The sequence below is a fragment of the Antechinus flavipes genome, chromosome 5 (assembly GCF_016432865.1).
Source record: "Antechinus flavipes isolate AdamAnt ecotype Samford, QLD, Australia chromosome 5, AdamAnt_v2, whole genome shotgun sequence".
Taxonomy (NCBI): Eukaryota; Metazoa; Chordata; class Mammalia; order Dasyuromorphia; family Dasyuridae; genus Antechinus; species Antechinus flavipes.
The window spans coordinates 135,018,383-135,044,119 of NC_067402.1; the positions used below are offsets into that span (position 1 = coordinate 135,018,383).

At 34.5% G+C, this 25,737-nt stretch overlaps 1 protein-coding gene across 1 annotated transcript in view; it reads right to left on the reverse strand.

Annotated features, from left to right (window-relative positions):
- Positions 1 to 19,038: 19,038 nt before the first annotated feature.
- LSMEM1 (leucine rich single-pass membrane protein 1) overlaps positions 19,039 to 25,737 on the reverse strand; it is a 31,495-nt gene continuing 24,796 nt past the window's right edge. Inside the window, exon 4 of the mRNA XM_052001389.1 lies at positions 19,039 to 23,115. Within this exon, the coding sequence (XP_051857349.1) occupies positions 22,985 to 23,115 (131 nt within the window). The 3' untranslated portion in view covers positions 19,039 to 22,984. The remainder of the gene's footprint in view (positions 23,116 to 25,737) is intronic.

Genomic DNA, 25,737 nt, shown 5'->3' on the forward strand with positions numbered 1-25,737 from the left:
TTTTTTGGTCTATAATACCCTGGCTTTTTATTGAATATAATTTTCATTGCATCGTGATCTGAAAAGGATACATTTACTATTTCTGTCTTTCTGCATTTGAATTTGAGGTCTTTATGTCCTAATATATGGTCAGTTTTTTTTTTTTAATTATAGCATTTTATTTACAAGATATATGCATGGTAATTTTTCAGCATTGACCCTTGCAAAATTTCTGTTCCAACTTTTCCCCTTCTTCCCCCTATCCCCTCCCCTAGATGGAAGGTGGACCAATACATGTTAAATATGTTACAGTTATATGGTCAGTTTTTATATAGGTTCCATGAACTGCCGAAAAGAAAGTGTACTCCTTTCTGTCTCCATTTAGTTTTCCATTACAATGATCTATCATACCTAACTTTTCTAGTATTCTATTTATCTCTTTAACTTCTTTCTTATTTATTTTGTGCTTTGATTTATCTAATTCTGAGAGTGCAAGGTTGAAATCTCCCACTATTATAGTTTTGCTGTCTATTTCTTCTTGCATCTCTCTTAATTTCTCTTTTAAGAATTTAGATGCTACACCACTTGGTGCATATATATTTAATATTAATTTAATATCTTAATGAAGATAGCTTCATTATCTATGCTACTCTTTAGCAAGATATAGCGCCTTTCCTTATCTCTTTTAATTAGATCGCTTTTTGCTTTTGCTTGATCTGAGATCAGGATAGCTATCCCTGCTTTTTTGACTTCCCCTGAAGCATAGTAGATTCTGCTCCAGCCTTTTACCTTTACTCTGTATGTATCACCCTGCTTCAAGTGTGTTTCCTATAAACAGTATATTGTAGGATTCTGGCTTTTAATCCAGTCTGCTATCCACCTCCGGTTTACGGGGGAGTTTACTCCATTCACATTTTTGGTTAAAATTACTAATTCTGTATTTCCTGCCATCTTTGTTAACCTCAGCTTATGCTTTTCTCCTTTCCTTCCCCCTTACACTCTTCTCCAGTGTTAAACTTGTGAGCCCCACTTGCCTCATACAGCCCTCCCTCTTTAGAATCCCTCCCCCACCTTAGAGTCTCTCCCCTTGTCTTACCTCTTTTCCTCACAATTTCTGTATTCACTTCTATTTAGCTACTCCTTCCCTTTTCACTTTTTCCCTCCCACTTTTCAATGAGGTGGGAGAAGTTTCTCTGTACATCTAATATGTCTAATATTTTTCTCTTTAAGCAAATTCTGATGAAAGTAAGATACACACTATATTCATCCCTCTCCCTTCTTTCCCTCAGATAAAATAGGTTTCCTTTGCCTCTTCATGAGATGTAGTGCCTCCATTTTTCCTTTTTCTGGTACAATTTCCTTTCTACCTCTAGCTTCTTTTTCATGACAGTAAAAGCAAATTATACATGTATTCTTTATGAATACTCATAACAGAAATATAATTCCCAAGATTTCTTTTTACTTTTTTATGTTTCTCTTGAGTCCTATATTTTGGAGATCAAACTTTTTGTTTAGTTTCGGTTTTTTTCATCAAAAATAGATGGAATTCACCTATTTCATTGAATGTCCATCTTCTTCTCTAGGAAAAAAAAATGCTCATTTTGGCTAGGTAAGTTATTTTTGACTGTATACCAAGTTCCTTAGCCTTTCAGAATATCAGATTCCAGGCCCATTGATCCTTTAATGTGGATGCTGCTAAATCCTGAGTAATCTTTACTGTGGCTCCTCCGTATTTGAATTGTTTTTTTTCTAGCTACTTGTAATATTTTTTCCTTAGTTTGATAGTTCTGGAATTTAGCCACGATATTTCTTGGAGTTTTGATTTTAGGATCTCTTTCAGTAGGTGATCAATGAATTCTTTCAATGTCTATTTTACCCTCTATTTCTATAACATCTGGGCAGTTCTCTTTGATGATTTCCTGAAAAATAGTGTCTAGGCTCTTTGTTTCATCATAATTTTCAGGAAGTTCAATAATCTCAAATTATCTCTCCTAGATCTATTTTCCACCTCTGTTGTTTTCTCAAGTAGGAGTTTAACATTTTTTTTCAATTTTTTCACTTTTTTTGCTTTTGCTTGGCTTATTCTTGGTGTCTCCTTGAGTCATTCATTTCCACTTGTTCAATTCTGATTTTAAATGAATTATTTTCTTCAATTACTTTTTTATTTCTTTTTTAATTGTCCAATTGAGTTTTAAAATGAGTTGTTTTGTTCTATGGAATTGTTTCCATTTCGCCAATTTTATTTTTTAGAGAGCTATTTTCTTTTTCCAATTCACTAATTCTGTTTTTCAGGGAGTTCATTTCTTTATCCACTGTATGTTTTAATGAGTGGGATGACTTATCCAGACTCTCTTGCCAAGATTCCCTTTCCTTTCCCCATTTTTCTTCTAGATCTCTTGTAAGAACCTTTTTAATTTCTTCTATGAGAGTCTTGTTTGTGGGGAAGCAGATCATATCCCCTTTTGGGGTTTCAGCTAGAGACACTATTTTTAGTCTCCCCAGGGTTTGAAGTCTGCTCTCTATCAGTATAGAAGCTATCTATAGTTAGAGCATGCTTTAACTTTTTACTCATTTTAACAAAAAAGAAATAAAGAAAAAAAAAACCTGCAGTCTGCTTTTGGAGCAGTAAGGTATTACCAAGCTTCCTCTACAGACAACAGGAAGTAACAGGGAAGCAGCAGTGGTTGTGCTCTGAGAGCATGTTGAGTCATTTGGGTGTTGGGTGGGTGTGGCTAGGTCCCAAGAAACTCTAGCGTTTTGGGGTTATAGTCTTTACTCCCTGTGTTTATAGCATCTCTGCTGATCTACTGGCTTGCTTGCTACTTCACGCACTGTGTTAAAGTTCTTCCCGCAAATTTTCTGCCTGTTGAAACTCTGGTCTGCTCAGAGTGAGCTGCCTTCCATGCTCACACTGCCAACTTTCCTAACACTACTCCTCGTCTAATCATCCCCACCTGTGAGCAAAAACAAACCTTTTCTGACAAATTTCAAGGACAACTTCTGTTGGTAATGTGCTAAACTCCCAATATTCGTGGGTTTTTTTCAGTCAAGCACTAATTCCGAGGCCTTTCATAAAAGAAGTAGTCTGGGGTAAGGAAGAGTTTAGATAGAAACATGTGTCCTCTCCACCATCTTGGCTCTGCCCTCTCCTGTTTATCTTGTATATAGTTTGTATATAACAGGCTGCATATTGTCTTCTCCTTAGATTGTGAATTTCTTAAGGTCAGGAACTGTCTTTTGTCTTTCCTTGTACCTTAGCATTTAGCACAGTGCCTGATACATACTAATCATTTAGTAAATGTTTATTGATCAGCTGACTGAATCTCATTTAGGAAACTCAATTCATAGTTCAATATCCTGAATAAGAAAATCTTGAAGATCTTGCATGAAAATATAGCACTCAGGGAACCTTGTGTACCATTTATTATAAAAGGTCAACTGCTTCTGATAAAGTCATTTGATTAAAAAAAAAATCATAAAAAACTCATTTGGTAAATTCTCGTCAATTCACTCGTTATAATACTACTGATGTCAAGAACTGTGAAATCAAGAAGAGTGCAGTTCAATTCCTTGTTAAGTTAGTAAGATTCACTTTGTTTCATAGCTAGAGCCTTAATGACAATTTAATAGTTTGTCTTATAAATGAATGCTGTTGATCCTAAGGTTGACCAGGCAGGTCAATATGAATGGTCCTAAGATTGACCCAGCAAGTCAGTATGGATGGAATCTCTCTGATAGAGTAACACAAATTAGTACTAGGAAAAAAATAATTTAGCACACATGCCTTGCTAACTGACTATCCATTCATACTGCCATTTTTCCAAATAAGGGTCAGAATATATTTATTATTCGTTTATAAGAATAGAGAATAACTTTATTTCATATGGGGGCTTTCTAGCAAAATATGCATTCATTACCTGTGGATGGAAATTCTAATCTTTCAGATGGATTCCATCCAAATCACCTTTGCAACATAAATTGCTTAAAGTAGGGTTGCAGGTCATTGAACAGAGGGATACTCACTGGCTTGACTGGGTATTGAGTCAGATTCTTGATTTCAGTAGCTTTAAAACCAAATGAATTGCAACCAAAATTATCCTTATTCACCTTTTACCCTAAAAGAGAAACAGCCCCTGTGATTGGACTGGGCTTCAAGCAGATCCCTTTCAAGAAAATATGGTGATTGTTTACAATTGACCTTCTCAGAAATATAGTGTTTCATTTCAGATCATAGTTTCCATTTGAGAGGATTTCTAGCTCCAACAATGCCATTCTATGGGCCTACTGGTCCTATGTATTGGTGTTTCTCAGAGTGGAAAGGAAAGAAAGTGTATGATCTCCAAAACAGTATACAATTGACTTGCCAAAGTAAGCCCCCTTCTTCTTGTACTAGTCATAACGCTTAGCCAACCCATCCAAACTTTGACTGATGGTCTCACTATTTTAGGTTTCTCTCAAGGCACCATACTTCTCTACCTGGATGTCCATGATAATTTCCATGATCTTTGTAACTTTGCAAAAGAAACAACAAAGTGAAGAAAATGAGATCTAGAGAAGACAAGTGACTTGGCACATAGGGAGTTAATGGAAGAGCTAAGATTTGAACCCAGGTCCTCCAACTCTAAATTCAGTGCTATTTCTACTACACTACAATGCATCATTCTTCATTGTACTTTCTCTGTCTAATCTGTGTGAAATAGATGGTTGCTCCCTCTTTTATTTTTCCTCATTAAATTACTGTTGGTAGTACAAGTATGCTGAGGAAGATCATTGGAATTTCACTGTGACCTGTTACAGCATACCTTGTGACAAAGGATGACATCTCCAGTGTACTTGTTCTTTTGTCTTTTACAATAAGAAACAACTATCAAGAAAGGAATCAGTTCTCCTCTGATTTCATAATAGCAATGGAAGCTAGTTTCTTAAGAATGCTGCCAATGAACTTTGCTGCCAAAATTCTATTGCCCATAGAAACATTTCAGCTAAGTGATCTTAGATAGCTCTGTATTCTGCTCCAGTGTTAATTTTAGGTATTGATAAGGCATGTTGCCTTTGGCTGTGGTGGTATTTCCTGGCCTTTGATAGTGAGGATAAAAACATAAGAAGGAAGAACAGCTGGCAGCAAAATGAGCAAAATCAATTATGACTAAGTCTTCAATTTCTGTGCTTTTCAAATCTTAAGGTTGATTGTTGAGCTTGGTGATACATGAAGATGAAGTCTTTGCTAACCTTTTACCAGAAAAAAAAATAAAGACATCATTTCTGAGTTGAGGACCCTATCCCTATACCAAAGAAGAGAATAGTAGAGAATTACCTTTTCTTGGCAAGAAAACTAGTTCTTCCTTTATTTAAAATTGCAAGTTAGTGTTTCAGTCACCCTTTTGTAGTTTCTCCTTGAACTATGGCTCTCACCAACTTTTTCCCTCACAGAAGTTTTCTCAAACATCAGAAAAATACTTCAACCACCCATTCTTATTGTCCTACTTGAAGCCATGAATTTAAAAAATCACTTACCTGTTCTGTGCCTCTATTTCCTCATCTGTAAAATGAAAGTGACAGAATCAATGGCCTCCAAGGTCCCTTGCAGTTCTAAATTTATAATTCTATAATTATTTCAAATGGTTCTCAGATATTATTGCAAGTTGTAACATGGTAATTCCAAAGCTGATATTCTTGTTTCAATACCCAGATGTTTATTGACCCGGTGAACATTCTCCACAGGCATAGAAACTTGACAAAACACCCCCACTTTTTCAGAAATTATCACTATTCCCTGTAAAGGTCTCTGGGGTTATTGGGTAGGGTTAGTCAAATGAGCCAGTGCTGCTTCTCACTATTCTGTCAATAATATTCAAATGAATCTGGGAGTTCATCAATTCTGATCACTTTAGTGAAGATAACAACCCATTTATGTCTGCCAATCCTGTGTGACTCTTGACCAAGTTCTTCTGCAAATTCATAAGGTCTTCCTCATTTTCTCCTAAAATTATAAGACTACCAATGGAACCCTCAATTATCCATCTACCATCCCTCTATTTTGCCATTTAATCAATCCATTATCTTTAATTGTCATACAATTCCTTGATATCTTTTATTATTGGACTTTTCTGGAGTTCCTAATTAAAGACTGAAATTTGCTAACACACACCATGTTATTCTTCATGAATTCTATATAATATTCTTAATGATTCAACAGCAGTTGGATTCCACCACATCCAGAGTAAAAGGGCCTTAATGGCTTAAAAGCATGGAAATTATGTAGGGAAGAACAGAAAAGAACATTTCTTACAACAAAACCAAATATAGGTTACCTAATATCATCCCTGACCAAATCACTAACATCTCTTTGCACATTTCCCCATCTTGTTTGAGTGGATTTCTCATAACCTGGGAACTATGAGATGAATTTGGTATTTTCAAAAAATCAGTTGGTTTTCTCAACATAACGAGTTTTGTCAATAACTCTTATCTAAAAAAATCAGCCAAATAAAAACTTAGCCAATTTTGACTGTAGTATTATCTACAATCAAAGAAGAGTGGGGGGGGGGGGTCCCACCATAACTGAGGTCTAAAGCAAAAACAATGTGCTATTATATATTCCATTTTCTGCCTGAAATTTTAGAATATCCAGAATTGTTCATTTTTTTGTCTATATAAAAAATAGTATCAAGAAAAATTTTCCATTTTAGAGCAATATGATTTACTAGATAATAGATGATTCTCTATCTAAATTTAAATTTTCTTAATTAAACTATTTCCCTCCCCCTATACTTTTAAAACTTGTGTCCATGGCAGAATTCCACCACCTAGTGGAAAGCTCTCCACTGCTCCCTGTAAATGGTTTTTTTGTTTTGTTTTGTTTTGTTTTTAAGAATTGAAAATTTGGTAGATGCTCCCAACTACACAATTAGCAATATGTACAGTGTAGTAAATCACTTTTAAAATGGTCATTTTAAAGACTATAGCTAGTACAAAGAACCTGAAACCAATCAGAATCTCAATAAAATGGAGATAAAAAGGATGTCATTTACATAGTCACAATAGAGAGTAAATACTAAAAATAGGTGAAATACAGTTCCATTCTCATCATGACTTTTTTCTTCATTATTGTGTGAGTTCAGTATTTCTGGAAATCTAGGTATAAATACAAATCAATACACATCGGCTTCTGCCTGCAGAGTTCTTCAACTTGAGAAAAGACAAATATACCCTTTCAAGTCAGGTAATGAGTTCCACAGCTGATATAGCTATCCCTGTTCACACAAGCCTTTAAACCTTTCCCTTGGGAGACTTTTCAACTACCATATCAGATTATATTTATATGCATTTATCTAATAATGCTATTTATCTTCCATTTTATTAAAATATATAGAATTCCTGTTACATCATTCATTCTGGCTGTATCAAGTTGTTCTCTTCCATCACAAGCAATTATCTTGAGGAGAGGGACCTGAGGAAAAGATTGAACATACAGGAGCTGCCTGAGGCAGTAGGGCAGAGGAATTGGGGAGAGGGTCAATCCTCTGGGAAACCTCCAGGCAGTTTCTGTGCAAGCATCCAACCTGTAACAGTAAGAGAGAAACTAGAATGTAGATGATCTTTAGGGATTGCCACTTGAATATACCATCTGGAAAAAAAAAAAAAGTGCATCTTTACCTGGTTCTGATTTTCTCTCTCAATGGCTGCTTGTACAAATATTCCTTTTACCAAGTGTTGTCAATATACTTGGTCCACTCTTCTGTAAGTGCTATACTCCATAAAAAACAACATCCTTCTACCCTTCCTCTCGGCTTGCCTCATTCTAATTCCAACCTCAATACTTTATTCTACTCTCTATATCCATTCCCTTGTAAACAAACTTTTCACACTTTCTGGCAACACTCACACCTACACAGTACCCATCCTACAGTACCAGTTACTCTATACCATCTGTCTACATTCCACTTCTTCTACTTCCTTTAATTCATTTCTTAACTTTTTGCAATCTGGTTTAGAGTCTCATCTCTTAACTGAAAAGCCATTTCTAAAGCCTTTGGTGAACTTTTAGTTGCCAAATCTTATGGCTTTTTTTCTATTCTCCTCCTCTTTAACTCTGCATCTTTTAACTTTGCTCAACATAGGCTCCTCTTGTATACTCTCTCAATAATCCATGCCACACCCCTTATCTGTGAATATAACTCCATGCTGTGTCCTAAAACTTCTCAGATTTAATCAGCTCTATTTTGATCTAGATTTCCAATCCTAGATTCTCTATTGTGCTCCAGGCTCACATCACAAATTACCTACTCAAAATTTCAAACTGCATATCCTATAACTATATTAAACTCAACACAACCAAATAGAACTCATTATCTTATTTCCCAAACCAAATCCTTTTCTTTTTTTTTTTTTTGTCCACTGTTTTGGGTACTTTATTTCTCCCCTACCCGCATATAATAGTATTTTGTTTTTCCAATTACATGTAAAGATAGTTTTCAACTTTAATTTTTGTAAAATTTTGAATCCCAATGTTTCCCTTCCTTACCTGATCTCTCCCCTATACAGCAATCTGACATAAGTTATACATGTACAATCATTTAAAACCTATTTCCATATTTGTCATTTCTTAACATTTCTATTACTATTGAGGACACCACCATCCTCTTAGTTACCCAGGTTCACAACCTTTATATCTTCCTCCATTTGTCACTCTTATTCATCCCATATCTCAAATCTTTGTCAAATCTTGTCACGCCTTCTCTTACATTTGATTCCTACCACTCAAATAGCTACCATCTTAGTTCAGGCCTTCATCACCTCTCACCTGGAATATTGAAAAGCTTCCTAATTGCTCTCTTCCTGCCTATTCTTTTTATCTGTTCCCTGAAGAAAGCCAATTACATTTTTATCCAATCCCCTTATTCTTAAACTTATTTTAAAATCTATTCTTTTTATCTTCTCATTAAAACAGAAAGTTGATCTTTTTGGGAAACTCACAATTCCCTCTAACTTCTCCAATGGCATTTTTTCATTTAAAGATAGAGTTAACTTTATCTTCAACCTTTAGTGACACTACATAATGCCCCTTTCATTTCTCATTATTTAAGTTCATGATGAATCAGTTATTACCATTTTCTACAAAAAATTGCCACTTTTTGTCTTCTAAAAAGACAAAACCTTCACTCAAACCTTTCTGGATAATTTTAAGATATAACTCATATTCTTTCTTTTTTATCAATATCATCTTTCATTCTCAATACCATTGAGCCATTGAACTCCTTGACATAGTTGTCTCTGTTTACTTCTATCATTATTTAAGGGTGTGTTGGAGCCAGGTCCTATCTGCTCAAAAAACTGATTTTTAAATTTGCAGTATACACATTTACATCTCAGATATCAGGAAAAACAAATCAGAACTTGACTTCCTGTTTTGATGATTGTCTGTACTTAAGATAGTAATAAAGAAAATTGTAATTATGTAGATTAAATTTTAAAGTATTTTGTGTATACAATTTTTTCCCAAAAAGTTGATTGTTAAACATTTACCAGCATATCCTGTCTTCACTCCACAATAGTATATATATATATTTATAGCCACATGCTAGATGATAGCATGTTTTGAATCCCGAAAACTATCTCACTGGCTACAATCTTCTCACCTATCTCTCTTTGCTACCATAAAGTTGTCATGTAACTCCTCTGCTTGATCCAGGAACTCCTCAGTGTTTTACCAGAAGCTCCCTGATCTGCCTAGTATATACTGTTTTGTATGATCCTAGTGATGGAGCCAGCCTTGCTAAGTGTGGAAAAGTTGATCTCCAATTGACTGACTAATAGGGGACAAATTCTTTGGCATTGTCAACCCATGAAATGGGAAAAAATAATAACACTCAGTCCTGTAAGATCCTCTACCTCTTCTTCATTAATAAAGTTGTTGTTTGTTTGTCCTTCATTCATGAAGAAGATCATGACATCAGGAAGGTGATGCCAGGTGAATTGGATTTAAGAAATGGTCACCAGCTTCACTTTTTTCCCCAAAGCCACCTGGGTCCAGGGACAAAATACAGATTAGGAGGACTAGAGGTAGCTCTCATTGATGAAGTGCTGGAGTGGTTAAAGAGGAGGCAGATAATGTTAACAATTAAGTGTGTTTGGGTACCTACATAAATTTAATTAATTTAATACTCCAAATATAAGATCCATGTCCAATGACCACTGATTTTATACATTCCTAGAGGAATTAAGCACATTAATTTCTTGCATTCTTTCTATAAGCAAAAACCCAAGATCGTTTATGAAGGACAACAGTCTGGTTGTAACTACAGAAATATAAGCCAAAATTACCTATTCCTGCCCACTAATACAGTAGTATTACTAAATGAAGTTCCAGTGTAATTTACATTCTGTTAGTAGCTTCCAGTATCATGATGGAAATCAAAAGTTTATTCACTCCAATTCAAATGCTATTTGGGTCTAGGGAATTCTTACTGAAGGAGAATGAGGATATCAAAAAGTATCCAGAAATAATTTTTGCTCCACTGGCAAAGCATGATTGTTCAGGCATTTCCCCCTTTCCCTTAAAATCACTCTTATAAGACTAAGATCATTGTTGCGTCTGGTCTAGCCAAAGAAGTGAAAATATAATGACAATCCTAGGTTAGAGTGTATTGGCCAGAGTTGTCTCAGAAAATAATGGTATAAGATACTTGAGCAAAAGAAAAACTCCAATAGCTGAAGAATCACCAGTAGATGGCAGTAGTTCAGCAAAGAAGTAGCCACATCACTGCATTTTCATATGTACTGGGATAGAATAACAGCAGCTTTCTAAGTGATATGGATTAGCAATGAGGCAAAATGAGGAACAACATAGTGTAGTGGGTGCTGGCAGATGGAGCCTTTAAAGATGTGACATCCAGGATACAACCCTATTTTTCCTAAGTTCATGAGTTCTAAAAGTGTTCCTTTTCCCAATTGTGACATGGAAATCTGGAGATTTTTTTTTTTTTGGTATGGTAGGAGTGATGGAATTTTTCCTTATTATTTGCCATACCTTTTTCACTAAATATTTTTCTTTGAAATCATGAGTCATCAGTTTTGATCTAGAGGAAAACGAAACACTGGATGGGGAATTGGTGAGCTATGGATTTAAACAGATTCTGAATCAGAGAGTCCTTTAAAACTGGATCTAGCTGTCAGGAAATTGTGTTTGAAGGAAAGGGTCACATAAAAGGAGCCCAAAAATATGAATATAAAGATTGCTGGCATCCCCCAAAACATGCCTGTTCCAGACTGAGTACTGCTAAAAATTTTTCAAATATTTCAAGAACAAATTATCCCTCTACTATACAGATCATTCTATATAGTATATATATAGGGAAATATATAGGGAAATTTATTCTGTACATACTGATACAGTATTGTCTCCCAAGGTAGAATCCCGACCGCCTTGTATTATTCTTTTTCTTCTTTTTTTCCATAACTTTTTTATAGGGAATATGGGGAATTCCATATATATAGGGAAAATGGAACAATGCCAATTATAATTTATGAGACAAATATGAGATTGCTATTAAAAACCTAGTAAGATAATTCTAAAAAAATACCTATTTCTCTAATGAATATTGCTACAGAAATATTAAATAAATTATCAGCTAATTGAATACAGCAACATAATTTTTAAAAATAATCAATAGTAGAGAATAAAAGAAAATTTAGAAGGAAACAAAGAAAAAGTAATTTTGAAAACTACAAATCTGATGCAGTTTCTTTTAGTAAACACTGTGAAATGTAAATTCATGGTTTTATAGTGAATCATCTTTATTTTGTGCTACATAGATGAAAATTTTTTGTCTTTATGTATTTAAATTCAATGTGAATTTTTTTAAAAGAAAAAATAATTCATCATGAGCAGTTTATAACAAGCATGCAAGGCTCATTCAATATTAGAAAAACTATCAAAATAATAAAGCATGGATTTTAAAACACCTCTAAACATGATTTTATATATATATATATACATATACATGTATGTATACATATATATATCAGAAAAAAAGCTTTTGATAAAATCTAACATTCAATATTCCTGATAAAAACATTAGAAAGAATAGGTATGGAAGGATTTGTTCCCTCAATATAATAGCATTATCTACCTTAATCTGAAGACCAATATTAAGTGCAATAGAGAAATATTCATTAAGTGTGTGTGTAGCACTATGTGCCAGATACTGTGTTAAGTTATGGAAAAAAGAAGAAAAAGAATAAAACAAGGCGGTCGGGATTCTACCTTGGGAGACAATACTGTATCAGTATGTACAGAATAAATATAGGTAGTAGAAGAAACAACACTAGCAGGTGTGTTTAAGGTGAGGGAGGAATCAGGAAAAGGCCTCTGTGATGTTCTGAATCTTAAAGGAGCCTCAGGATTCTATTAAATAGAGGTAAGTGTGAAGGACAGACCAGGAGTGGAATGCCTTGTGTGAAGAATAGCATGAAAGCCACTTGGGTGGATTAATGTGTTATAATACTAGGACTTTAAATGTCAGATAGCAGGGTCTATCCCCATTTTTCAAATAGGGAAACTAAAGCTCATAGAAGGTGACTGAGTAAGGCTCAAAGACAGTGTCAATCAGGATTCTGATCCCGATTTTGCTCAGTCCAAGCCCAGTACTCTCTCCACAATGCATCTCAAAGTAGAATGGGAAGTGCCTTGGAAAATAATGGGTTCTTCTTAAAGGAGACTTGAAGTCTTTAAGTAGTAGCTGGATGACCACTTGTTAAGATGTTGTAGAGGAGATGCTTATTCAGCTGTGGACTGGACTCCATGACTTTGAATTCTCATCTACTTCTTTGTTATTGTGTTATTGTGTATCTGTTATTGTGTATCTCTATGAAATGTCACAGTACTTCCAATAAAGATCCTTTTAAAACCACAGTTCACTTTCAATGTATTCCATTCACCCTCTGGCCCATCCAAATCCTGCTCATCCTTCAGAGACTCCATTGATTACACTATTTTTGACAAAGCTTTCTCTTCTCTGAGGCCCTATACGATCTTTCAACACGTACCACACAATTTAGGGTTTCATTTAATCTTTTTTGCTGTAATATTGGCCTTATCTCTACACAAAAGTGGAAAAAAAGAGGATCTCTGATCCTTATTATTTATGTGATTTGGGGGAAGGCACTTAACTTCCTTTGGCCTCTGTTTCCTCATCTGGAAAAGAAAGGTTAGATTGGACTAGATGCCTTCTGAGGTCCCTTCTGTCTCCAGAATGATAATTTCATCATCCAATGACCAGATGGTCAGCACCTTTAGATTAGAGATCATTGGCTATACTATTCCCCTGACTTAGGACATTGTGGGCACTCCTGGAGGGATTTGAGTGATTCACTGACTGATTTATCTGGGCTGAATCTTAGAATTTTTCTTCATTTCATTAAGAAGTAGGCATTTATTTAGCCTCAGACCTTATTTAAAAAATCACTAAATATCTAGTGGACTCCATAAAAAGAAATGCCAGACAGTTTTTAAAAATGTTAAAAAAAAAAAAAAAAAAACTGGCTGCATGTGGGGGAAATGTATGTGGAATACATGCTTAAGCTTTTTCCTTGTTGTTTAGTCATTTTGATCATATCCCACTCTTTGTGACCTTATTTGGGGTTTTATTAACCAAAAAAAAATTGGAATGGTTTGTCATTTTCTTCTCCAGTTTATTTTACAGAGGAGGAAGAAAGCTGAGGAAAATAAATTTAATTGATTTGCCCAAGATTACACAGCTAGTGTCTGAGCCCAAACTTGAACTCAAGAGATGAATCTTCCTTATCTTATCTGTTGCCCCATCTAGATACCCTACTTTATTAAGATTTACTTTATCACTTTCTTAAGTCTAGACTATCAACAAAACAATAAATCAAGTCCTGGTTTGTAGCATTTTGCAAATTTTGGAAGTGTAAATAAATGCTTATCCTAAAAACTTAATACTTATTTTTTGAGGACCAATAGGAGCTGGCCCCAGCACAACCTTGACACTTTTTTTTAATGTATCTGGAGTGGAAGCTAATAAGGAAGAGGAAAAGTCTCAGTGGCACATCTTGACATCTTGACAAGCAGATGCTTCCTTAGTCTAAACCTTATGTTTTTCATTCCCTCCCCTTCTTCCATTTGGATTTTCTGCTGATCTCTTTTCCCTAGATGTAGTCATTTTTCTTCAGCTGTTCTGTTTCCATTGCTGGGTTCGATTTTTTTTTTCTTCTTCCCTCTATTTTCTTTTTCTTCATCATTCACCCCAATCCCAAAATGTAAGCTCCCCAAGAGCAGGGATTGTTTCATTCTTTATTTTTCCAGCATTTAGCACAGTGACTATCAAGTCAATAATGATTTAATAAACAGCTACTATGTGCCAGGTACTATTCTAATCTCTGAATACAAAAAGACTTATAATAGGTACTTAATAAAAACCTGATGTTCTATTGATATAATGATCTTTATCAGTCTCTTCCATTTCCTTTATTTCTTTGGCCAAATTTGCTTTCTTAACTTATAATTATCAACTGCCACCAGATGTCCCTCCTCTCCTGTTAATCAGCATTGCTCTGGTTAATTAAAAGCTATTAGCAACTGAAATAGAGAATTGTTCATGGTTTAGCATTCTGCCAGTGTTCAAAGTACTGGAAAGGTTTGTAATGGAAAACAGAGTCACTTGCCTTCAGGGAATTGAGGGTCTATAAACTAAAGGACGCAATTCTAAATTGCTTCAACCATTTAAAAAAAAAAAAGATTTTCCCTTATTTATTTTTAAAACTTTCATTCATCCTAGAATAAAGGGAAAGGGAAAATGGATAAAATAATCAAAGGAAAAAGTAGGGCAAAGGAGAGAGTAGAAGAAAAAAAGAGGAAAATGAAAGCAGATAAAAAAGAAAATTAATTAGAGAATAAAAATTAAAAAAAGAAGGAGAATAGCGTTGGGCTGAGGAACCTGTACTAAGATTAAGGGAAAGCAAATAACACTTCTCTGTTGAATCTCATTCTCCTTTGATGATCCTCACATTCATTTGAATAAATGAAAATTTCCTCTGTTAGAATTACTATACTTTGGAAAGAACTTAAGGTATTTCTTTCATCATCATTATGTAAAATGAGGGGATAATAAGATGTTTCAATATGTACTGAAAGCCTGTACTACTGGAGGTTGCTTAATGGCCTGTTCTATTAGTCTCTTCTGTGAGTCTTTGAAAAGTATGCTTCATTTTTTGATTTGTGAAAATCACAAGCTTTGTAACTCCTTCAGCACCAGTCATAGTGCCCCACATATAGCAATTTCTTAAAATGTTTAGTAAATGAATAAATTGAATCAATATGATACTAAAAGAACTTTTTCTTAAAACATTTCCCCTTATCAGTTTCCTTGTTTCTGTTCAAGATGTCCCCATTCTGCCAATAAGTTTCTCTTGAAATCTTGAAGATTTCTCTGGTCTTAGCTGCCTCCACTTATCCTACTTCATCTTAATTATATATTGTCTTCCTCCAAGCAAAATATTTGTGTCCACCCCTTTTCTATTACCATTGCTACCCTCCTAATCTTGACTTATCATTACTTCATAACAGGGTGATTCATAAAGTTCTAAAGTTCAAAGTTTTTAAAGGCCATAGACTCCATACCCTTCATTTTACTGATGAGGAAACTGAACCACAGGGAGCTGAAATGACCTGCCTACAGCTAATATTTTGAATAATTTCACATGTGCCTTCTCAATGGGGGGAGGAAAGAGGACAGAATCTGGAACTCAAAGTTTTGTTTTGTTTTGTTTTGTTTGCTGAGGCAATTGGGGTTAAGTGACTTGCCCAGGCTCACACAGCTAAGAAATGTTAAGAGTCTGAAGTCAAATTTGAACTCGGGTCCTCCTGACTTCAGGGCTGATACTCTATCCAGTACACCACTTAGCTGCCCAGAACTTAAAGTTTTAAAAACAAATATTACATGTAACTGGAGGTGAATAAAATATTAAATAAAAAATTAAAATAGAATACAATAGAATAATACAGTTAGTAAAAGTATAAAACAGTATTTGAACTTAAATCTTCCTGACTCCCTAATATACTTTTTTTTTAATTTAATTTTATTTAATAATAACTTTGTATTGACAGAATCCATGCCAGGATAATTTTTACACAACATTATCCCTTGCAATCACTTATGTTTCGTTTTTTCCCCTCCCTCCCTCCTCCGCCCCCCCAAGATGGCAAGCAGTCCTATATATGTTAAATATGTTGCAGTATATCCTAGATACAATACATATTTGCAGAACCAAACAGTTCTCCCACTGCACAGGGAGAATTGGATTCAGAAGGTAAAAAATAACTCGGGAAGAAAATCAAAAATGCAAATAGTTCACATTCATTTCCCAGTATTCCTTCTTTGGGTGTAGCTGTTTCTGTCCATCATTTATCCAATGAAACTCAGTTAAGTCTCTTTGTCAGAGAAATCCACTTCCATCAGAATACATCCTCATACAATATCGTTGTTGAAGTGTATAATGATCTCCTGGTTCTGCTCATCTCACTTAGCATCAGTCCTTGTAGGTCTCTCCAAGCCTCTCTGTATTCATCCTGCTAGTCATTCCTTACAGAGCAATAATATTCCATAACATTCATATACCACAATTTACCCAGCCATGCTCCAATTGATGGGCATCCATTCATTTTCCAGTTTCTAGCCACTACAAACAGGGCTGCTACAAAGATTTTGGCACATACAGGTCCCTTTCCCTTTTTTAGTATCTCTTTGGGGTATAAGCCCAATAGAAACACTGCTGGATCAAAGGGTATGCACAGTTTGATAACTTTTTGGCATAATTCCAGATTGCTCTCCAGAATGGCTGGATTCGTTCACAACTCCACCAACAATGCATCAGTGTCCCCGTTTTCCCGCATCCCCTCCAACATTCATCATTATTTTTTCCTGTCATCTTTGCCAATCTGACAGGTGTGTAGTGATATCTCAGAGTTGTCTTAATTTGCATTTCTCTGATCAATAGTGATTTGGAACACTCTTTCATGTGAGTGGTAATAGTTTCAATTTCTTCATCTGAAAATTGTCTGTTCATATCCTTTGACCATTTATCAATTGGAGAATGGCTTGATTTTTTATAAATTTGCTGACTCCCTAATATACCATTGCTCTACCTTTATGTTTGCTGCTTTTATATGTAATAACCTGTTAAATAGCCTTACTTCTTCCATTTCTAGCCTATGTTCAACTCATTCTGCACACTGCTGCCCTACTAATCTCCTTTAATCCTTGCTTAGATGGAAGAATTATGATATTTAAGATCTAGAAGGAATCTTGCATAGTCTGCACCTCCTATGTGAAATTCTTTTTTCTGTTTAGTTCCTCTCTTGTAATCCTTGGAACCTTGCAAGGCTCAGGTCAGGGCTGCTTCCTGTATGGCCCCTACTGTAGTTGTTAGTATTATCGTCCCTGCCCCTCCCCCCAAAAGTACTTTGTATTTAGTTTTTGTATTAAGCCATTTATTTCAATATGAATATTAAATTTAAACATTATATATAATAAATATAAAATTTTATTTCTTAAGCATTTTATAGTTTAAAAATTCACTACGATTTTGGGGACATCCTATATTTTGAATTTACTTATATAACCAAGACCATTGGTCATTCAGTGCTCCAAACATTCAAGTGCTGCCTCTACTCCATCCAGTTTGGCATTCTCATTTTTTCTAGAACACCCCATACTCATAATCCCATCCTTAATGAAACCTTCCCTAACCAGTCAGTCAATATTCATTTATTATGTGCATACTCCAAGCCAGGCAATCACTGTTCTAGATATTATACAAAGACAAAAATGAAATGATCCCTTCTCTCAGATCACACATTCTATCAGGGAAGACAACACACACACACACACACACACACACACACACACGCCTATATAAAATACATATATAATAAATACATAGTAAATGGGGGACACTAGGAGCTATAGAAAGAAACAAGAAAGACTTTGCATAGAAGATAACATTTCAGATGAGTTTTAAAAGAAATTAAGGCTTTAAGTAAGGAGGGCTTGAGAAAAGGGCATTTCAGAGATGAGGACAGCCTTTGAAAAAGCACAGGGACAAATGGAAGATGATGTGATGTGTGTGAAGAATAGTAAAAACATCAATTTGTCTGGATCATAGAATGTGTGAAAGGAAGTAAATTACAATAAAAGCTGAAAAAGTAGATTGGAACCAGATTCTAAATTGTATGTAAATAATATACAAAGGACAATTCCTAGAGGTAATGGTCCCTGAAGTAGGGGAGTGACATGGTCAGAGTTTTTTACTTTAGAAAAATCACCTTGGCAGCAATGTGGAGCATTCTTTCACTCAGATTGACTGATAAATACTTTTTGGAGTCAAAGCAGGACCCTTGTTTTGGAAATCATGCTACAGAAAAGAGGTGTCAAACATGTACTCCCTAATGTTCCTGGATACAACCAGAAGCAGATTAAAGGGTAATTAGAGATATTTAACAAAATAAATAAAAAGTACAGTAAGACAAATAATATTAATAGTTGGCTTTCTAAATCAATATACAGACTGCAGGGATACTTACGTATAGTTCAGTGGCCCCTGTTTTATTTGTTTAAATCAGGCTCTGAAGCACAAGCTATTGAAACCCCTTACTCATTTAATGTCCTGTTTCATGATATATATAAATTGTAATCTTAGATTCAATTAGATTATACTCCACTTGAGGACCAAAAAAAATTTGCTTTTATTTTGTATCCTCCACTAGTGCATAGAACAAAGCTGAGAAGATTGAAGATTCTCCATCTATACTTAATCAATTAAAATTGAAGTATCATTACATTTTTATTCTTTTTTTTTCATTTTTTCATTACCAAAATTATTCCAGGAGACAATGGGGAAAAAAACCACCATGTGGAACCTTAGATGCAACAGACTTTGTTTTCATGCAAAACATCCTCTAAAAATAAAGATTAATTCCAAATTCAAATATTTCTACTGTCCCATGAGACACAATTATATCAAATAATGTAGCAAACAAAAAAAGTTTTCCCATTTATTTTATTATTTTTTGTAGCTATTATTATTATTACTATTAGCACAGTGGTTACCAATAAGAAATATTCTGAAAGTGTTAAGCCAACCATGAAGGCTTTCCAGAAAGCATAGAGAGGTCTCACTAGGAAATAGATGAACAATTATTATTCAGGGAAGATGATGTCTCTCATCTTGCAGATGCTCAGTTCCCTAAAACCAAATATAAACTCTATAGTTACATTTTATTTCAATTATGGTAAGCAGAGTTCAGATCAATGAATTGTTAATTTTTGAAATTATGAAATGAGGGCGGCCACTTCTGGTTTCTTGTTAATCTCTGGGAAAAACCACAGTGGTAGTGGGAAGAAAGATTTCAATCACATTTTAGTAAAGCACAGAGGGTGCAGGGGCAAGTAGTACAAAAAGTACAGAGACAATGCAGAAGGAGGATACAGAGGCAGATGGCATGAGAGGAGAGGAGTAAGGCAGGCAGCATGGGGAAGAGAATACTAAGAGGCAGAGTCATTTATGTAACCAAAGATTGAAGTTGGGAGTATTGGGCTGCATGGACCCAGATGAAGATGGAGTACTCCAAGGTCAGGAAATTGGAGTTTCATTTTTACAAGGTTTTGGAGGGGGGCAGACTGTTATCTGTGCCACTTTGGGGTTAGTTCATTATTGTATCAATATTATTTCAAAGTTAACAGTAGCATTTGGTGTTCTACAGATTTTATTGTGGATATTGGAGCTTATTTGAGCTTTATAATTTATAGGATAAAAAAGGCTCTGATAGAAAGGACTAGAAGGTTTCCTCTGATTTAGCAGTCTCAGGATGTGATTTTTAGTTAATATATAATACAGTTTGCAAATCATTGATCCATAGGACAATCTTTAAGTGAGTTTGTAATCTTAATTCTTGCTATTATTACTTTATAGTGGCTACTTATAAATTTACTATATTAACTACAAGGAGGTAAATCAGGGAAACCAGAACAAGATATAATTTTAACGCAGTTTTGCACATAGATTGCAATGGACAGTCACCTAAGTAGTGTCACTTGATGGAATCCATGAAAGTCTCTTACCTCTAAATATCTCATTCAGTCAGCTGTCACCAAGAGCTATAAATCAATCATCAAGAAGTTAATAAACTTCTGTTTTGTGCCAGGCATTGTGCTAGGTGCTAAAGATACAAAACAAAAATTAAATAATCTCTGCCTTCAAGGAGCTTACATTTCCTTTATATATATATATAAATTGTAATCTTAGGTTCAATTAGATTATACTCCACTTGAGGACCAAAAAAAATTTGCTTTTATTTTGTAGCATGTACATATACAAGTATTTGCAGAAAAATAGAAAATTAATAATAAGGTAAATTTTTTGGAAGGAAGGGATGGCAGCTGGTGGGAGGGATCAAAATACAGGCAATGTGTCAAAAGTACTGTTTGAAATGAGTTTAAGCTTGAGCTGAAGAACACTGGGCATTCCAAAAGAGAAAGGTAAAGGGGACGTGTATTCCAAGCATGAAAGATAAGTATGCTGAAAAAAAAACCTTAGAACCCATCTAAGCACAACTCACTAGCACTCAAGGAAAGGCATTGTAGTATAGCAAAGAGATAGAGTAATGTATAATAAGTACTGACCATGCCTTTAAGTTGAGGAATTCTCTCAAAGGACAAAAATCCCTGGCAAAACTAGCAATGAAATCCTTGCTATCTATTAATACAGAATTATAAAATGTTGGGCTTGTGAAGCCGAAATTCCTTTTATGGCATGAAATAAAAACCCTTCAACATAAACTCTAAGTCCTTCACCAACAAGGTATAGTTACCCCCCCCCCCCAATTTTTTCTTCTTGTGGGAAATCCAATAAATGAAATATATTTACAGTATAAACTTACTGGAGGAGAATAAATTGAGCCAAATACCAAATGAATTGGAGATCACCAACAGATTAGAATTAAGAGATCATTAGGAAAGGCTTCCTGTAGAAGATAGGACTTTAGATGAGTTTTTAAGGATGTTTTAAGGAAGCCACGAGGCAGAGAGAGTTCCAGGCATGAGGTCAGCCATTGAAATTACCTAGAATTGGGTGATGGGATAATTTGTGTGAAGACCAAAAAGGAGGCTAGTATCAGTGGATAATAGAGTATGTGGAGGGAAAGGTGGAAGGGTAGGAGGAAAGAATAAATTGGAAAGGTAGAGAGAATTACAGAAGTACAATAATCTATCAGAAGGATTTGTTTTTTAATTTAAAAACATTGCTTCTACTTATCCTTGGAAGTACTAATTTATTTATTTTTTTTTTTATTTTTATTTATGTTATTTTAATTTTTATTTGTTGTAGTTTTTTGTTTTATTTTTTATTTAATTTTTTTCAAAATGTTTTTCAAATTAATTCAAAATTTCAAAAAATTTTCAAAACATATACATGGATAATTTTTCAACATTGGCCCTTAAAAAATGATGTGTTTCAAATTTTCCCTTCCTTCCCTCCATCCCCTCTCTAGATGGCAAGTAATCCAATATATATATTAAACATGTTAAAATATGTTAAATCCAATAGATGTATACATATTTATACAATAATCTTGCTACACAAGAAAAATCAGATCAAAAAGGAAAAAAAATGAGAAAAAACAAAATGCAAGCAAACAACAACAAAAAGAGTGAAAATGCTATGTTATGGCCCACACTCAGTTCCCACAGTCCTCTCTGTAGATATAGATGGCTTTCTTCATCACAAGATCTTTGGAAAGAGTCACATCCATCAAAGTTGATCATTGTATAATCTTGCTGTTGCCATGTATAATGTTCTCCTAGTTTTGCTCATTTCATCTAGTCTCCAGGCCTTTCTGAAATCATCCTGCTGATCGTTTCTTATAGAAGAATAATATTCCATAACATTCATATACCATAATTTATTCAGCCATTCTCCGATTGATGGACATCCATTCAGTTTCCAGTTTCTTGATGATACAAAAAGGGCTGCCACAAACATTTTTGCACATATAGATCTCTTTCCCTCCTTTAAGATCTCTTTGGGATATAATCCCAGTAGAAACACTGCTGGATTGAAGGGTATACATTTTGATCCAGTTTGATGACTTTTTGAGCATAGTTCCAAATTGTTCTCCAGAATGGCTAAATCCAGAATCACTAATTTATAAGGAAAAATTCCTCAAATTTTCTTAGGAAATATGTACAGTGTTATGAATTTGTGAAAAGATATATTATCATGTCTGGAAGTAAACATTCTTAAAAGATACAGTTTAAAAACTTACTTAGAAGGCTTTAACATCATTCTCTTCTTAACATAGAACATAAAATACATCAGTACTGAAAAAAACCCTTGAAATCCATCTAGCACAACTTCATTTTACACTCAAGGAAATGCACTGTGGTATACAAAAAGAGCAATGACGCTTAAGTGAGAGGACTTGAATGAAAACCCTGATCTTTATTTCCTGTCTGACTTTAGAGAAGTATCTGAATTTCCTTGAACTATCCTGGACTTCAGTTTTCTCCTCTGCAAAATAAGAAAGTTGGAGTAGATAGACAGGTTTCTTCTGATTCTAAGTCTATGATATTATGATATTATGAAATTGATGCTCAGAGAGATTATTCACAGTCACACAGGTAATGTTAAGTGGCAGTGCCAGCAATAGAACCCAAATTTCCAAAATATTCAGTGCTCTCTTCAAAACATCCATTGTCTCATTTAGCCTCACAAAAAATTAATAACTGTGTCACTGAGATGTGAGAAATTGCCATCTCTAGAATTGTTTCTTATGAATTCAGCTGAAAGAATGTCACCAATCCTTTTTTCATCATGCAGACAATGGATTGCCCTCTTATGGTATTCTCCTGAAGAGTTCACCTTGAAGATTCTTTGTAACATTAAGAAGAATCTTTAGACTTTCAGAGTTGATATTTTACAGATCACGTCTTTAGTTTTTAATAGCATCCAATTGGTTGAGACGATTTAATATCATGCTGTTTATTTTCTTGAGCTCATCGATATCCTTTCTTTCAGCTGTTAATCTTCTTGACACTTCATCCATCTTGCTTCCAGTTTGAACTTTAAAAGGGAAAATAAGTTATATCAGTTGGTTTTGAATGTATTCTAGCATGATTATTCAATGCTTAACATTAATCCAGGCATTGTAAAGAATACAACTGCAAAAGGATAAGTCTGCCTGTCAGAAAGTGAAACAACATTCTATTAACTGAAGGAGCAGGAGGAGAAAGCAGAGAAGAGAACAGAAGGAAGTTTATCCTTCATTGAAATATTTGGTGGTTGATTAATGCCAAACTTTACATTTATCAGAAACCTTGGCTAGGCCAAAAATATTTATGAAAACAATAATATAATCAATTTATTATCTCATCTGACCCTTACACAACCCTGTGAGATGGCTATTTTTGTTACCCCATTTTAAAAATGAGGAAACTTAGACCTACAATCATGTAGCTAGTAAGTATCTGAGGCAGAGTTCAAATACATTTTTTTCTGACTCTTAAATCCAGCATTCTATGCCACCATTGAAATGGGCCAGCATGATTATTTTTTTCAAAGTGATTGTTACAATACCTCATTTGAAAAGCATCATCCTAAAAGAATTTGACTCTTTGTTTTGGAAATGTTCTTTGTTGTGATGAAACACACTTCTTTTAGTAGCGAGGTGGTGGAACTTGGGGTCAGAATGTTAATGTGCAATTTATAGACTCAGTTTGTATTGGTTTTATTTAACTGTTTTCCTTTGTAACATAAGAGAGGTTGGTGGGAGGTGTCAGTACATCAGGAAATTACTTATTTAAAAAAAAAGACATAAAATATTTTTAAAATGCCATTTTAGAAATATTTGGACTTTCAGCCAGCTCTGGAAAATAATTCTCTTCAAATTACTTTTGAGAGAAGAGGAAAAAATATTTTCAAGTCAATTAAATTCAATAAATACTTATTTGAACATCAACTATGTGCCAGGCACTCTGCCAAGCATTAGGGATCCAAAGCCAGAAATGAAAACAATACCTGACCTCAATAGAACTCCTGGTAATTTAGTAATCTACAGAACAACACCTTCAGTTATATATACAGAAGTTAAAATTTCCCAGGAACTATAGAACAAAATCTGTTACTTTTTTGAGCTGCTATTTATATTACAGTTTCAAGAAATTTTTTTCAAGGTCTACCTTTCAAAGACTAATTACACTACTACCCTGATACTATTCTCAGCTGATAAAATATCATGGAGAGGTAAAGTAGGTTTTCAGACTGGACTTCCACAGAGCAGCAGTTCCTCCTTGAATCTGAAATGATTTTAGCAGAATTGTGTCATTCAAGTAATGAGGGAAAGATAAGAGCTTAGCAGGCTACAGTGTTGGGCCGAATAAACCATATGCTTGGAGGAGGAAGTATGCAATTCAAGTTATTACATAGCACCTCCAGCAACGTTTGTCATTGTATACTTTGACAGTAAAACTTTCTTCTCTGGGAGGACTCTTAAGTCTGTTCTTAGTTATAATAAGAGCCTTATTAGTCCAAGAAGGGAAAGCCAAATTTTTCTCTCCATTCAAAATTAAGGAATCCAGCATCATGTATTTGGAGTTAGGAGCAAGCTTAGAGTCATCTAATCATAAGATCATGGACACGTAGTCCAACCCTCTCATTTTATATAAAGGGGATTAATTATTAAATGGGTCCCAGAGATGAGATGAATATCAAATGGAGGAGCTAGGATTAAAACTCAGGTGCTCTAACTCCAAATTAAGCACTACGAATTTGTCATACTTCAAATGAAAATGACACTAAAAGGAAGCTGACCTCTGATTAATTTTAATGACCAATCTTGGACTCAGAAAAAAGATAATGAAACACACTTGTCTCCTCTCAGTAAAGAAGTGGAGAATTATGGGTGTGGATCTTGTATATCCAAGTGTCAAATGGTTTTGCTCAATTGTTTTTCTTTGAGATAGAGAGGACTTCATTTTTCAGGGAAGTGTGGAATGTTAGAGAGAAGAGGGAAAAAGAGAATAAACATTTATGTAATTCATATTATGTGTAGATACTGTGCTAAATGCTTTGCAAATATTGTTTCGTGGAATCTGCACAACTCTAGGAGGTAGATTCCATTATAATCCCTATATTACAGATGAGAAAGCTGAGGCAAAGAGAGATTAAGTAATTTGCCTGGGGTCACATGGCTACTAAGTGTTTGAGGCTAGATTTGAACTCAGGTCTTCCTGACTCCAGGCCTAGTGATGATGATAAGGATGATGATGATGATGATGAGTATCTAGACTCATATATATATATATATATACATATATATATATATATATACACACACATATATGTGTGTGTGTATATGTGTGTGTATATATATATATACATATATATAAACACAATGTATACCACATATATATGTATGTTTATATAAATAGATATAGAGAGAGATACATACCCCCAAAAGAGACAAAATAAATTTTAAAAAACACTAATAATAATATAAAAATAATTTCCAGGGTAAATGTTGTGAGCAAGTTGAGACATAAAATAAATACGATTTGGTCAAATAATTTAACAAAAATTAAATAAACTGTGAACAAACTTATTCCTGTTCAATGCCAAAGCATTAAAATATGAAGATTTGCCTTTCAGGAACTAATCCTTACCTTTTCCACAATCCCATTCCCCCAT